This window comes from Papaver somniferum, chromosome 9 (assembly GCF_003573695.1).
Source record: "Papaver somniferum cultivar HN1 chromosome 9, ASM357369v1, whole genome shotgun sequence".
In the NCBI taxonomy this organism is placed as follows: Eukaryota; Viridiplantae; Streptophyta; class Magnoliopsida; order Ranunculales; family Papaveraceae; genus Papaver; species Papaver somniferum.
This window is the reverse complement of record NC_039366.1, coordinates 122582842-122599076: the sequence shown is the minus strand read 5'-3', so window position 1 is coordinate 122599076 and position 16235 is coordinate 122582842. Positions and strand designations below refer to the sequence as shown.

At 37.1% G+C, this 16235-nt stretch overlaps 1 protein-coding gene across 2 annotated transcripts; it reads left to right on the top strand.

Annotated features, from left to right (window-relative positions):
- Positions 1 to 9407: 9407 nt before the first annotated feature.
- LOC113310798 (anthranilate synthase alpha subunit 1, chloroplastic-like) lies at positions 9408 to 15460 on the top strand. 2 transcript variants are annotated; one of them, XM_026559585.1, is made up of 11 exons: positions 9408 to 9736; positions 9817 to 10010; positions 10119 to 10297; positions 11847 to 11998; positions 12331 to 12446; positions 12533 to 12779; positions 12881 to 12937; positions 13271 to 13423; positions 14425 to 14505; positions 14680 to 14766; positions 15140 to 15460. In XM_026559585.1, exons 2-11 carry the CDS (start codon positions 9946 to 9948, stop codon positions 15458 to 15460), a joined length of 1458 nt encoding a protein of 485 aa, XP_026415370.1. In that variant the 5' UTR covers positions 9408 to 9736; positions 9817 to 9945. The 2 variants fall into 2 exon arrangements, with proteins under 2 accessions (XP_026415370.1, XP_026415369.1); XM_026559584.1 differs by having other exon boundaries at positions 10108 to 10297.
- The last annotated feature ends 775 nt before the right edge of the window (positions 15461 to 16235 follow it).

The following is a 16235-nucleotide window of genomic DNA, read 5'->3' as shown; positions in this document are numbered from 1 at the left end:
TAAAGGGGAGGTTACTATGCGAATTCCATTGAAGGGAATATCTTCTGAAATCCTGTTCTGTGTTGTTGACGTAGAGTCACCCTACAATGCATTAATTGGTCGACCTTGGCTACATGGGATTCTAGGTGTAGCTTCAACTTTCCACCAGTGCATCAAATTCCCTCACCCCAGCGGTGTAGGAATCATAAAAGGAGATTGGGTTGAAGGAAAGAAATGTTACGAAACTGAGGTAGAATCCTGCGAAGGAAGAGCAAACAAGAAGGAAAGTTGGCGACACAAAATCAAAGAGACACAAAGAAGTGAGATTGATGGTGGATGCAATCGAACGAAAAGAAGAAGAAATGTTGCGAAACTAATGCTAGCTCAGAATAAGAAATGGTGAACATACCACTACCAAGGAAGCAGTAGCAGAAAATAAAAGAAGCAGAGAATGGCAAAGGTAATAAAAATAAGAAGTGTATGAATGATTGATTTGTTGCGACACTCTCGCAACAAATAAAATTCTCAAAATACATTTTACTGAATGATGAAAATGAGATTGAGAAGTGCAAATACGATGATGATGTGCGAGAATCTCGCAGAGATAATGAATTACAAAAGACAATCAGAACAATGACAAAAGAGAAAGGGGCGAACCTTTATGGCGTACACCCTAGTTCGCGAATACAATTTCGCAAGAGGCAAATGTAAGACCTAAAGTACGTCATATAAGGGGGTACCTGTTGCATGGCTCAGGGAAAGGCTACACCCCCCACCGGAACCTGAGTCATGGAGATTTGGGGTCAATAAAGCCCATCCGGGAGAGGCACCTTGGATTCTCAACTTAAGCATATGACTTAGGTTGGGCGACTAAGGTAATAAGGACTCTCCCAAGGAGTGCAGAATCTGACCAAGGCGCCGAGGTACACGGTTGAGTCAAGAGTGCCAGGGGCGTCTGGAGCGTACCTTGCCATTCTTGACAAGTCTTGGCTTATACTGCACTCGGCCCGAAGAAAACCCCACTTAGGGTGCAGTCTCGTAACCATAAGCCCTATAGGTAAAAGGGATAAGAGGCTGCGAAAACAACTGGTTGTTGTTAAGACCGGATGGGAGGAGCCAACCTTGTATGGTAGAGGTACGCCTCCTTGAAGGGGCAACCAGGGGGAGATAAGGGCGGCACCCTCCATTAGGGAGCTGATAAGTGTCTTAAGACGCAAATGTCATGAGGCTTTTTACTCGCAAGGGTATTAAGGCTTGTCATATTTGTGCGACAATCCTGAAGAGGCAATAATACTAAAAGAAAGATAAGACGAGATCAATGGGTTTTCGCATGAAAGTGCGAAGACGTCCTGCGATTTCGTCGCAAGACGACAATGTCATGGGGCTTTATTTTCGCAAGAATATTTAGGCTGTCATATTGTCGCAACATCCTGAAGAGGCAATAATACAAAAGAAAAAGTTAAGAGATCAATGGGTTTTTGCATGAAAATGCAAGGACGTCCTGCGATTTTGTCGCAATGACAAGAGGTGGCATAATAAGACCTTTAACTAGGAAGGAAAATAAGACCACACAGGAATGAGATTTTGAAAAGAATCAAAATTCACTTCGCATATGATTGCGAAATTATACATAAACAACTGCGAAGTTGAGGCACAAAATAAGAAAATCTGCAAAATCTCTCATTTGGATACAAATAACAGAGGCAAGTATGGGAATGAATGAAATTAAAAAATGTTATTTGTTTCCACATGATAGATTTACGCAAAAATTCAAAAACTAATGATTATGTTGATTAACCGTATTGCAAGGAAGAATTGTTTTAATGAATGCAGGTCGAAATGAAAGAAACTCATATATTAAGGAATATGGGGAACCAAAAGAATTCGCAAATATACAAAAAGAATGAATAAATGTACAAGTATTACAGAAGATCAAAGAAAGAAACAAAGACTAGTTCTTAGTTGATCCTTCATCATCTTCATCAGACTTGTTCTCTTCTTCGTCTGCATCAGAACCTTTATCTCCATCATAACCTTCATCACCATCAGATTCTTCATCATCAGCTTCGCTATCAGAGATGGTCAGACTAGGAATGTTCTTTGGGATCTCCTCCAAGAGACACGGATAATCAGAGTGAGGAATACTATGGTCATCACAAACCATTTGAATAGTTTGATTGCGAAAATGCAGAGCGTTGTTCTTAAAGTTCGCAACAGTGATCTTGATTTGATTCTTTAATCTAGAATATTTGTCGTTGCGAGAAGAAAGATTCTTTGCGAGTTCCTCTTTTTCAGCTTCAAGTTCCTCAACTCTTTGGCGATATCTACTTTCATACCCTGCGAAGCATATAGCAATTAATCAGTAACTTGATAAAAACTTGTGAAAAATCAAAGATTAATAAAGGAAAACAGTTAATGACCTTCTCTCTCAGAAATCATATCTCTAATCAAGGCTGTATGCTCAACTTGGAGACTAACATTTACACCTAAATCTTTTCTGGTGTTATTCAAGATTGTCGCGGTCCAAGCGAACTCATCATTACTATTTATGAGAAGACGAGAACGAACTTGGTTTTCTCTCTCGCTAAGCACAACATTTTGACGATTGGCTTCATCTCGTTCAAGTTGAACCTCGAGAAGAGTCTCTTGGAATTTCGCCAAAGCCTTAACACCTTGATCAGAGATGCGATCTTTATCATCTATATGTTTGCTAATCTTGGTTCTTAATTCATTGATCTTCTCTTTAGAATTGAGATAAAAACGTTTAAATTGGTTGGCTAAACCTAAACTAGATCTATGATCAATCTCTAAGAGGCGAAATTTGGATTTAAGTTCATTCAAAGGCAGAGATGAAATTTTATCATTAGAGAAACTATTCAAAGATTTATTAAGATGTTCAAGAAGAGTGTCATTATCTAGGGCATCGGGAAATGAACAAAGAAGAATGGCTTCATCAGAAAGACCACAAATGTCTGCAAAAAGGATTAATCAAATAAGATAAGACAATATGATGAATGAATGAAAGGAAAGGAGAAAAATTGCATACCATAGAGCTGATCATTAGCTTTTTGAAGAGTAGAAATTTTGTTCCTTTGCGAAGAAGTGTCGGTTTCCAGTTGTTTGTTCTTCTCGCGAAGACCTTTAACTTCAGCTTCTAATTGTTCGTTCTTCTCACGAAGACCCTTAGCTTCAGTTTCCAGTTCTTCATTCTTCGTACGAATTAAAGATTCTTCTTTTCAAGAATTTCGCGTCTCCTCTCTAAATCTGAGGCAACAGCGAAAGAAGCTTTTCCAGCCTGCGAAGAAAATACAAAAAATAATTAAAATAAAATGAAATTTTTAGTCACAATAATGAAGAAGTAAAAAGACGAAGGCATACCAAACTATTGAAGGAATTTAGGAAGCTAGGAGTCACTGATCTGGAGACTCCACGAAGAGAACTATCACCATCCAACAAAGGAGTATCGCAAATAGTTGCGAGAGCTTTGCATATACTGGAGAGGCAATTATCTCCCATCCCTTGCCAAGAATCAGAGAGGATACCAGATAACTGTGCCCTAGAGGATTCAGGTGGAGAATATTTATTCGCAGCAGAGTCGTCATCATCATCTTTGTTGTCTTCATCATCTTCAGAACTATCAGGGAAATGAACATCTGAAGGAGGAGGAGAATTCCCTCTCTTTCTTTTCTTTGAAGAGGATGCAAATGATTTTCCTTTGCGAAGAATATCTTTACCCTTATCACCAGCCGTCGCAGCCTTGGTGGATTCTTCTACTTCAACAATAACCTTCACACACAAATGAAGATAAGAAACAGAGGCAACAATATATTGTTTAAAATCATAAAAGAATATTTCTTACCTCATCTGTGTATGAGCGAAGAGCTAGCAAGGTATTGGCTTTCCCAGTCCCGCGGTAGCTATCTTTTAGTTTCTGGATCTGTAAAATGTCGCAAGAATCAGCGAACAAAAGAGTAAAGATAAATAAAGAAACATAAAGTGGGCGAAATTAGAAGAAATATACCTCTTTCACTTTATCAGGCCAAGAGAATACCCAGGGTCGATAAGCGGTGAGATTCGCAGGATGACATTAGAACCAACAATATAGGGTCCTTTCAGCATCAAGGGGAAGACGCACCATTTATCATCTTTGGATTGGCGAGGGGTTTTATTTATTCCAGAATGCCAATCAATGTCATGCATGAGCATTTTATCTTCAACAATAACATCCTTCCTTTTCAAGCGAATACCCCAGCGAGTATTCTCTTTCTTCATGGATATTAATTCATAATTTTCGAAGAAATTCGCTAATGTATACTTCTCAGCGACTATCTCTATATATACGAATTTAGGATCCCTAAGTTCTTTGGAATAAAAAGATCCTTTACCAGCACCACGGTTAGCGAACTCCAGCATCAGACGGATGCAATCCCCACTCAATTGGAAGATAGCTAGCGAAAATCCCGAGTGAGCGAGAATCTCATAGAACAGAGGAATATCTGGGTCATAAAGAGGAATGAGGAGACCTGCGAGAATTTGACCCAGCGAAACTATGATTGATTGATCAGAGAAAAGTTTGATAGAAAGAATTGATTTGGCACTTTCACCAGGAATGGTAGAAAGTGTGAAACCTTTCTCGGCAAGATCTTTTTGAACTTCCTTTAAGGTTTTCTCATGTTTTTGACCACTTGGAGGCATATATGAATATTGAGTATGGGAATGGACGAAGAATTAAGAAGATTGAAGAAGGAAGATAGAAGAAAAATTACAGCAGAGGAATTTACAGAGAAAATGATGAAGTTGCAGAGAAGATGAAAAAGAGAGTAAAAAGAAGAAAATGGAGAGTAAGAAGAGTACATACAGAGGAGATTTTCGAGAAGATAAACACAATTAATGCGAAAAGACGTGAGCGATTGAAAATCAGCGGTTACAGAAGACGTGTCAAGAAACAGATGGGAGAAAGGATACGTGTGATAAATGCAGAATATGAAGTGATGGATAGTTGAGGAATTTCTCACATCGTTCTCTACTTCGCAGAGAAGATATGAGAAGAGGCAAGATATAGGATCAGAATCTCGCAGCAATAATGCCTCAACGAAATTATTAACAACACAACACGACAGTGTCGCAGAACAACTTCAGAAACGACATGATAAACGACATCAGCCAAATCATGAGAAAAGTGTGACGGTCCTGCGAAAATAAGGAAGTTTTGCGAGATTGATATTTATAAGGTTGTGATAATATCGCAAGTCATATCCGAAAATAAAAGACAGATTAGATGTCATCCACCATGTAATGCCCTATGAATGGCCGTTCAGTTGTAAAGGAAGGAGAGAGATCTTTTTTGAGTGAGACGCAAGTAAATAGGAGAGAGAAAATCTAGAGCAGTGGTTATTCTTGATTCCTTTATCTTTTCTTGTAAGATTATTCAAAGATTCATCAATAAAATTAAGATTGTTAATCCAAAAATGAGTTGAATGTTAATGAAATCTTGTGAGGGGTGTGGTGTAGGATTTCCTGCAATTACATTACGAACAAATAAACAATACGTTAATAAAAAGATACGATTGTTACCTCAGTTTCGAAGATATCTTTGGCCCATGAGTCTTTGTATCCAACTAACAATTTTCCTCCATCCTCCGGCAGCCCCAGGATCACGCCTTCTGGAATATCCTTCACCTTCAAATTTGATAGGACAAGGTGTGCTGCTTTCTTAGCGATTGGCTTCTTTGCAACTTCTACTCCTCCTTGGGTACCACTTGGTTGTCCTTTTCCTTGTACTCTTGGCTCTGGATCAGTGGTTGAATTTCATCTTCGACTCTAACTTGTGTGGCACTTGGTTCTACACCTACTTGAGTTCCTTGTTGAGTTATTGGTTTTTCACCTTCTTGAGTTCCTTGTTGAGTTCCATCTTGAGCACTTGAATTTCATTTAACACTCCTTTCTCTCCTTGCACTAGCTGTTACTTTCTTACCCCTTTTCGACGAGGCCCTCAAACAACTGTATCTTGGGATTTCTTACCTCGCTTGTCCCTAGAAAACTAAAAAAAAAGGACAATTGGTTCGTAAGAATCTGTTAACAAACTACACAATCGGAATGTAGAAAAAACAATAACTACCGATTATACACATTCGGTAGTATGAGTTCAACAATATTATCACCCGAATGCATATAATCGGAAGTCAAAGGACATTCTTATCTACCGAATAAACAACAATCGACAGATATACAAAAGTATTTTCTACCGAATATGCTTCATTTTGAGTTCAGAAAGTTCAATTGAGTCAAAATAATTGGAAGAAACTATTCATACATATCTACCGAATATGCATCAGAAAATTCTTCAGTTGTGAACTTAAACAATCGGAAGCAAATAAGCATACATATCTACCGAATATAATGTAGTTCCAAAATTCTTTCAATTTCAAAATCTAACAATCTGGAGTAAATGGGATTACTTTTTCTTCCGATCACTGCGTCTCTATAACTTCTGATCCTCTAGTATATTCGAAAATCAAAGAAAACATTTAACTTATGATTATGGCAAATTAGGGTTCAGTGATAAACAACGTTGTATAATCGATAGAAAACATATAAATTTAACTCCCGATTCTGGTCGATGTTCTTGAGGATTGAAGAACACGTGCACAATCGGGAGTTAAAATTCATAACTAACTCCTGATTCTGGGTAAAAAACTGAAAACCCTAGAACATTTCATCGATTCATCAAATTTGAGCAATAGAAACCAAAAAAATGGTAGAAACTTACCTAATCGGGACCATTTGAAGTTGCTTGAGAGTTTGACTATCAGAATCACCTACATCAGGTACTCCATCTTCCTCGTGTTTTTCGCTTTCTCCTTAATTTTCAGTAACAACTTCTTTGAATTTTGATTTTTCTCCAATTTTTGGAACGTCACCACGGTGTACGTTTTTCACTCGGGCTTTTTTGGGTTCATTAGTTCTAGTCATCGTTTAATAGAACAATCGACGATGTTTTGATTCGACGATTCACGACGACGATGAATTGAAGTGGAGTTGAACGAGGGAAAAATGTTCCTCTCTGCAATCGGTAGCAAGAAAAAGAGGATAACAGGAGTTGAAAAGAAATGAAATGAAATTAGGTTTCGGTTGGTTTTATTAGTCAAAAGGTATATAGGTAATTTTACAATCGGTAGGCTCTTGACTATCTCATTATTTACCAATTTTGGTAGTAGCCCCAAATTCAATTTCTTCAAAACACACGAAATTTTAAATTTCTCAAGTTTCACAATCGATAGTTTAGTTATGTTCATTTTCTACCTATTGCGATAGATGCCTTAAATTCGAATTTGCAAAACAAATGAAACTTCGAGTTTCTCTAGTTTTACAATCAGTAGTTTTGGGATGTTTATTATCTGCTGACTGTGGTAGTAGCCCGAATTTAATTTGAGAGGAACAAAGTAATAATCAGTTGATAAAAACGATATTTAACAACCGATTGTGCTAGGGTGCCACTAGGATATCCCATAACTACATTTTTGGGATGGGAATAAAAAAATCACCCCTAATTCTTTTAGGATCGCCTCCTAAAAATGCCACGTAAAAAATATTCACAAAATCAGACTCACCTGAAAACAAAGTGTTTGTTCATCTGGAGCTTTTCGATATCCTAGCTCAACAAACTACCCTTGGGCCTTGGGGTCCGGGGATACAAATTACATTTTCCTTGTGCATTTTTCTTTCAACGATTTTTCGGGGACGATGGTTTTTTTGGGGGATCATGGTTTTATTTTGGGTAAAGACATTAGAAATAAATCTAGGTCACCCCTTATCTAGATATTTATATTAATACCTAAATTACCCTCCTGATTAATTTTGGGTGATGATTAGTGAATGATTTAGTTAAAAACAATTAGTGAGATTAAATTAAAAGATGCGTTTATTATTAGTTGAGTAGAATTATTGAGAGAGTAGAGTTAGAGAAGATGAAGGAGAAAAACATGGAAAATAGATTTTTTTTTCCAATTCACTAAGTTTGAGTATTCAAATGATGAAAACTCATCTGATTCTTCATCTCCATCCTCTCCTAGAACATTTGTTAATCTTCAAAATGATCCGGATTTGAACTGGATTTTGAACAGTTCGGTTACTTTATATGAAGAACAAGTAACCGAACTCATCTGAAGCTGTAGTTCGGTTTCCCCGTGAGATGAACAAGTAACCGAACTCATCTGAAAGTGTAGTTCGGTTACTTGTTCCAAACACGCAGATTACCGAACTCTCTAATAATGGAATTTCTAGGAGTTACAGCGTTATGTTCGGTTGGTTCTCAACTAACCGAACTTTGGTGTACAAAGTTCGGTTGGTTCGCAAACTGCATGCACTTTTGATCTAACCGAACTTACGTAATATAAGAGTATATAAGTTTACAAAGTTCGGTTCTTTCGCAAACTTGAACCTAACAGCTAACCACCCGAACTTTGAGTTCGGTTTCTGCGATAAAATTGTGAAGTTACCGAACTTAACAAACAAAAAAAATGTGAAGTTCCAGCGTCTATTGGCTAAGTTCGGTTACTTTGTAGTTTTAAAATTTTTTGCGAAAAAAACGAGCTCTATTGGCTAAGTTCGGTTATTTTGGAACTCAACATAGTGGCCACAACAACACAGTTCGGTTAGACTGGATTTTTTTTTTTTCGGTTCTAAGGGTGGAGTTCGGTTACTTTGTAGTTTTAAATTTTTTTGCGAAACAACCGAACAGAGAGTTCGGTGACTTGGTTTTAAATCCAACAGAACCGAATTGTTCTTCGTGTTCTTCATTTTCAAGAAGTTCGGTTAGTAAACTAGGGTTTTTTGGAAAATAGGCCTAACCGAACATGGCTATGTAACTCCTACTAAAACCCTATTTTGATGATTTCTATTCGATTGAAGCAATCAAAATCAAATTAAAGTGAAGGGTTTGTTGGAAAATACCCCCGGAGTGGTCCCATGGCAGAATCAGGCTGCGGCTGGCGTCTTTTATACTCGATAAAATTATCATGTAACAGAATTTAATTATGATTACATTGATGTTTTTACATTTCTTAAATAGGCGGTGGTGGTGGTGGTGGGAGGAGGTGGTGGTGGTAATCGGTGGTTGGTGGTGGTGATAATCGGAGGTGGTGGTAGTGGTAATCGGCGGTGGTGGTGGGAGGAGGTGGTGGTTATATATGTAGGTGGTTATTAGGTTGGTTTTAAATTAAATTAGGTTAAGGATAGGTTAGTCATTTCAACATTTTAGGACACCCTTATCACTATAGGGAAGGTGGCCTAATAAAATCATGGTCCTCTCAAAAAAATCATGGTCCCTAAAAAATCATTCTTTTGTTTTCGTGGCAGTGGGCTCCCACCACCTGAGTGTAAAACTTGTTATACACAACTGTGAGTCGTCCTACTGGAGTAAAAGAAATTGACCAAAATCCTTAACCCCTGGCGCTCTCTCCTTCCCTCAATCTCATCGGTCCGAAACCAGAAGAAGTTACAAGACAAAATCAGTTCTCCGGAAACTGTAATCCCTTGTGCCTTTTTTATTACAGAAAGCATACCACGGCAACCGAAATCAAACCCTAATTCATCTTCCTCTGCCTGGAGATGGAATCTCTAGCAGTTTCATCATGTTTTTCTCCGTCAAATCTCCGTTTATCCTCATCATCATTTCCTATCAAAACAAGAAATTCAAGCTCTCACCGTTTCTTTACCACTTCACGTTCATGCATTCCATCACTGAAATGCTCATTAGGTTTGTCTCCATCTCACTCTTATCTCTATTTGAACTTTCTAATTTGAAAAACTCACATTTCTGATTTTCAATTTGTGTAGTGAATGAGAAAGAAAGGGTGAAATTCGACGAAGCTACAAAGAATGGAAACAATTTAGTACCGTTATATCGGTGTATATTTTCAGATCAGTTAACACCAGTTTTAGCTTACAGATGTTTAGTTAAAGAAGATGATAGAGATGCACCGAGTTTTCTGTTTGAATCGGTCGAACAAGGTTTTGGAAGTGCTAACGTTGTAAGCCCTAATTTTCTTTGATTTTTTTTTTCTTTTTTTAAATTAATTTACCATTTTTGTGTTGTTTTGAAAGGTTCTCAGTTAATGTTGTTGTCAGGGGCGATATAGTGTTATTGGAGCTCAGCCTACAATGGAAATTGTTGCAAAGGAGAATTTGGTTACTATTATGGATCACGAGGAAAGGAGTAAGACAGAAGAATCTGTTGCTGATCCAATGGATGTTCCAAGGAGAATTATGGAGGGATGGAAACCGCTGCTTATCAATGAACTTCCTGATGCATTTTGTGGTAATTGATCACCCGCTTCACACTAGATTATTTTCATTACCAATGTAGTGCATAAATATGGCTGTTAATTCATGTTTCATTTCATGGTCAAGTTAAGGATTTTAAGACCCAATTATAAGTTGTTCTGATATTTCAGGTACTTAAACTAGTTAGGTGCTCTTGAATTGAACTATAACTGTTACCAATTCAGCTTCTTATCATGATTACATTTCACTTTGCTGAACAATATCTAATACCTAGGGGTCAGGATTAACATGTACCACAACTAAGATTGTTAATATAATATACACAGCTCCTAACTATAGTTTGATAGTTAGGTAGAAAGGGATAGATTTTTTTTTCTTTTCTTTCTAACTACTAGGCTTAAGACCTCAAGTTTTACTTCTATCTACACATGCTTAGTTGATGGAAGGGATTATTTTTATGCAGGAGGCTAGAAGCGAGCCCTTGTCAAGCATGGCATGGACTCTCTTCTAGCCTTTTGTATAAAAGGTAGTTTCTCCAATCAACTACTCATGAGGAGGTTGAAGTAGAAGTTGAAGTCCATTCCTAGTAGTAATAATATTGCTATTTTACCACACAATTTTGTATCTAAGTATATTATCTGTTATATAATATGCTGCTTAGTTTAATCAAGGTTGTAAAATATGTTTTGCTCAAGGTGTTAACTTCAATCCGGCATAAACCAAGTCACAATCATGATTAAGTTTATTCTAAGTTATATGATAAGGAGCCGAATTGCTAGCGGCATTATCAAAATATAAGCTTAAGGAACATGATTAAAAACTCCAATCACACTTAAATTTGGATTACCACTAATCATGTTTTACTTAACTATTCACAATTTGTTGTATTTCTTGTTCTCAAGCCGTAAAGGAATCTGTGTTAGAATATTTCTTGTGTCGACTAGTTTAGGTGCTGAAAAATTAAGCACCAGTTTAGTGAATAATTATGTTATTTTCTTCTTTTCTTTCCATTTCCCCTTCTGCATGATCCGAATACCAGAAAGGATGTTCAATGACTTGCAGTTAATGAGAACGACTGTTGTATTTCAGTCCCTTGTAATCCAAATCAATGAAGGGATGTTAGTAAGTACAACCTATATCTCTATATAATAAGAGTCCAACACAACACCACATGTCGTCACCACAATCATTCTGATTTGTGGTGGAACCAACTCATTGCATCTCTACATGTACACCAACGTTTTTCGTAGCAGTTGTCTCTAATGTTGCGATGAGGAATCAGCAATGACATGTAAAAATGTGATGATGTGGCTTCACCAAAAATTAGAACGAATGTGGTGAGGATTGACGACACGTGACATTCTGGGGTTCTCTTAATATATAGAGAAATCTGCACTGGTACTAACCCATATATGATTTTATTAGTTTACCTTACTCGCTGAAAGAAAAGTTGATGCTTTTGAATCCTTAAAGTCTGTGAATGAACCATTACTCTAAAATTTTCAACAATCTTGTTAGAAATTCAGGCCACCTGGTATCTGAGATAAATTATAGCTGGTGATCCTAGTACTGTGATGAAACAGGTGGATGGGTGGGATATTTCTCCTACGATACTATGCGTTACGTAGAGCATAAAAAAGTGCCATTTTCAAGTGCTCCTGTGGATGATAGAAACCTCCCAGACATCCATCTTGGCCTCTATGACGATGTTATAGTTTTTGATCACGTGGAGAAGGTAAACTGACCGACTCATAGTTTTCATTGAAAGGATGAATATGGTAATTGTTCCCTTAGGAAAATAAGAAATATCAGCTTCACCAATACTAATATGGCACTGGATATTATTGTGTCAACCTGTTTTTGTGGATATGCTTCTACACCAATTTCAGCAGTATTGTTCCTTCAAATATCTAGTAGACGATTTATAAAGATTTGATACTTCATGCCGCATCAAACCTTTTCATATGTTTTTCTCTTCAAATTTTAATACCTACAGATTTCATTTTGAAATGAAGGATTGTTCTCAATTGATCTGATTCAGTCTTGTCGTCTGCTTTGATTGACTAGAAAGCATATGTCATCCATTGGGTGCGTATGGATCGGTACTCTTCAGTTGAGGATGCGTACAATGACGGGATCAAACGATTAGAACGTCTACTATCTGCAATACAAACAACTGACCCGTGAGTGGATTTATTCAAGTTTCATACATATATTATTGTACATTCGAGCCCAGCTAGCTATATTTGATGCAATTTTCAATTGGTAGGCCAAAGCTAGCTCCAGGCTCTGTGAACTTACAGACACGTCGTTTTGGTTCTTCATTGAAGATGTCAAGCATGACAAGTGAAGCTTATAAGAAGGCTGTACTTCAGGCGAAAGAACATATCTTGGCAGGCGACATTTTCCAGATAGTATTAAGTCAACGTTTTGAACGCCGAACATTTGCAGACCCATTTGAAGTATATCGAGCATTGAGAGTTGTCAACCCCAGTCAGTATATGACTTATTTACAAGTGAGTTTGCCCATCTCTGCATTCTATTCATAATGTATCTTCACCTTTTGTACTTCAGTTTCATAGCAAGTGTTTAATTTGATAATACGACTCTTAATCAGGCTAGAGGAAGTATTTTGGTAGCTTCAAGCCCGGAAATTCTTACTCGTTTGAAGAAGGTAAGTTACTCCTTCTTAGTTAGCTCCAGGTATGAAATTCTAATCAATTTGTTTGTCAGCTTGCATTTTGATGGCCTAGTTTTTGTGGACTTCGCTGTGAGGAATTTTAGCAGTCATACTCAGATTAAAGCTGACGCATAACACTGTTCTTTGAAGTTAGACACATTTTTTTAACAGAAAAAGGAAGTTACACTATAAATCTGCAAGCGCATCTTCGCATCTTTTTGATCAGTTTAGTTTCTAGAATTACCGTAGTTAAATCACTATAGTTTCTAGAATTACCATAGTTTAGTAGTTGACAGCTTGACCTGGGCACTTCTGTTTCTTTGACAGGGGAAGATTGTAAATCGACCCCTTGCTGGGACGATCAGAAGAGGAGAGACTGAGAAAGAAGATGAAATTTTGGAAAAGCTGTTGTTGGGCGATGAAAAACAATGTGCCGAGCATGTTATGCTCGTGGATTTGGGGCGTAACGATGTTGGAAAGGTTTCATTCTCACTCTTTCTTCCCCTTCATCCGATTGGTAGCTCAATTACAATTTAGTATGGTAATTTCTGACATTATAATTCTGTGTATATCTTTCTATTTTCAAACAAAGGGCATGCTGCCATCGTGAATATTTGTAATCCTGAGACAGAATCAAACTACTCAGTAATTTAATTTCCTTTAATTCCCTTATCATAAGACAGTCTTATAATAGGACAACTGATTTAGGTTTCTAAACCACATACCTGCAAATGGGTTTTTCTTTTGTGTTTAATGCATATCTAATACAAAATACTGTGTGAACTGTCCTGTTTGATATCTATCAGCGTGTTTTAATCCTGGATGCGTTCATTTTTGTTGATGTATTTTATATTGAGATATAGGTTTTATGCCTCTCTTATATGAAGCTAAGGCAAAATTAGAGATGTCTTTTTGCTTTTATGGACTTGGGGGAATCAATAATGGAGCCAAAAGGAATGGTAAACTTAAAATCGTTTGTGCAAAGCTCCTTATGATTCACAAACTTAGTTCACATACTGGAGTTGTAGAAATTATTGAATAGATCCGGCAGTTATGAATTCAGGATATTAGAAGATCATTTGTTTATGAGTTTGAATTTGTTCTCACTTAGTTAGTTGTTTCCTAATCCTTGGGGAATTGTTAATGTTCAAACTCAGCAATCCTTGCTGTCTATTCTTGTACAAGCTTGTTCAGCTGGTTACGATAGTTTTTAATGAAAAAAAATGTTTGTTTTCAAAAGCCTAGAGGAACTCATAAGAAGGGTATATACCATGTCACTGACTCAGTGTACGTGCACATGGCTGACTTTGTTTACTCCAAGTAATTATATTGACCTTCGAATCAACATATGGTATAAACGATTCCTTAGTGTCATTGTCATGATAATGTTTGTATTTGTATTTAGTTTCTCATAACGGGGATGTATCTTTCTCAACAATAGATTTTTGCAGTCCCATATTTAACATGGACTATTGCTGTAGGTCTCGAAGCCTGGATCAGTAAAGGTGGATAAGCTTATGTCCGTGGAGCGGTATTCTCACGTAATGCACATCAGCTCCGAGGTAAGACTTCTGCATGCAATCGGAACAGAAGCTGATTTTTTTGGAGGATAAGAATCTTAGCAGTATCTTTCAAGTAATGAATCACACATAAAAACTAATAGTCCCGCATTATAATAATAGTAACAAATGTTGATTTACAATCTTTGTTGCTGGGATGTGTTATGACAATTGCAGGTTACAGGGGAGCTACTTGATAATCTCAGTTGCTGGGATGTGTTACGAAATGCATTGCCTGTTGGTACTGTGAGCGGAGCGCCGAAGGTTCATATTTTACTTGTCTTATTTGTTCATCTTCTATTGGTACCTCATATTATTTATCTTTTTAAACAAAACAATTGATCATCAACAAGTGTACTGTTCTCACCAACTTCTGATAATCAAACTCCGGTTAGTAAATTTGAATGGTGGAAGTTGGCTAATTTAAGCATATGCCATCTACGTGGCTTTTTCCAAGGATACCAATCACACCATTTCCAGAGTCCAAATTAACATATCACTATGAGCATAAACGTTCCTACTGGGATGATCTATCTAAATGTTAAATTGAAGTTTTAAAGTTTTGTATATCATTTTGAAAGGATCAATTCGACAGGATTCAATGTTTTCTGTTACTTATCTGTCTCATGTAAACCAGGTGAAAGCGATGGAACTAATAGATAGATTTGAAGTAACAAGACGAGGACCTTATAGTGGGGGTTTTGGATATATCTCATTTACGGGGGATATGGATATTGCCTTAGCTTTAAGAACGATTGTTTTCCCAACTGCATCCCGTTATGATACAATGTACTCTTACAAGGAAGCACAAAAGCGTCAAGAATGGATAGCCCATCTCCAAGCAGGGGCCGGGATTGTAGCAGATAGTGATCCAGATGATGAGCAGAGAGAGTGTGAGAACAAAGCTGCTGGTACTTCACGTGCAATTGATCTTGCAGAGTCTGCATTTGTTGAGTAATATTCTCCTCTTTCTTGCAAACTAAACTTACAATCACATTTTGGTAAGTGCCATTTCCATCATTTAGGGTTATTAGTTTACTTAAGTTGCTGTTAGATAGGAGGGTTGGGGGAGTACATAATATGAAGTTTTGGCAGTTTATACTTTGTACAACTCTGTTTTTGGTACTTCGGTTCATTTATGAAAGGAAAATGCTTAAAGGAAACAACCATGTAAGAAGTGTAGTACTAAAAGCTTTAATAGGTTCCCACTGATTATATTGCTAATCACAGCCGCGTAGGATTCTGTCTAATTTTAAAGTTATAGATTTATTTTAATCCAAAACCATAGAATGGTAAGGATAACATGATTGAGTCTACTTTTGCGGTTTTGCCATAAGATATCTGGATGAAAAAACCCATCCCAAAGTCCCCGAGATCCGTAGCCACCACAGCAGGCAGGGAAAGTCTTTACAGATTCTGTTGTTTTTTGCCATTTAGTAATAATGAGAACTTATTTATGAGATACTTTTTTATATTATTTCTTTTATTCTCTTTCAAGACATTTTTCAGTCTTCGTGTTAGGTCTTATGTTGCAATCTAAAGCCTTAATTCACAGTTATTATTTTTGGAGAAACATTTATTTCTGAATTTGTCTCTTCTGGACAATGAGACGGAATAAATTTCCATAGAAAACAAAACCAAATATGAAAAAATATTCTATATTGCCGGTGCCGGCCATTTGAATTCTGCCTGTCACACTATATTGAATTTTGTCTGTCATGCCATTCTTGCTT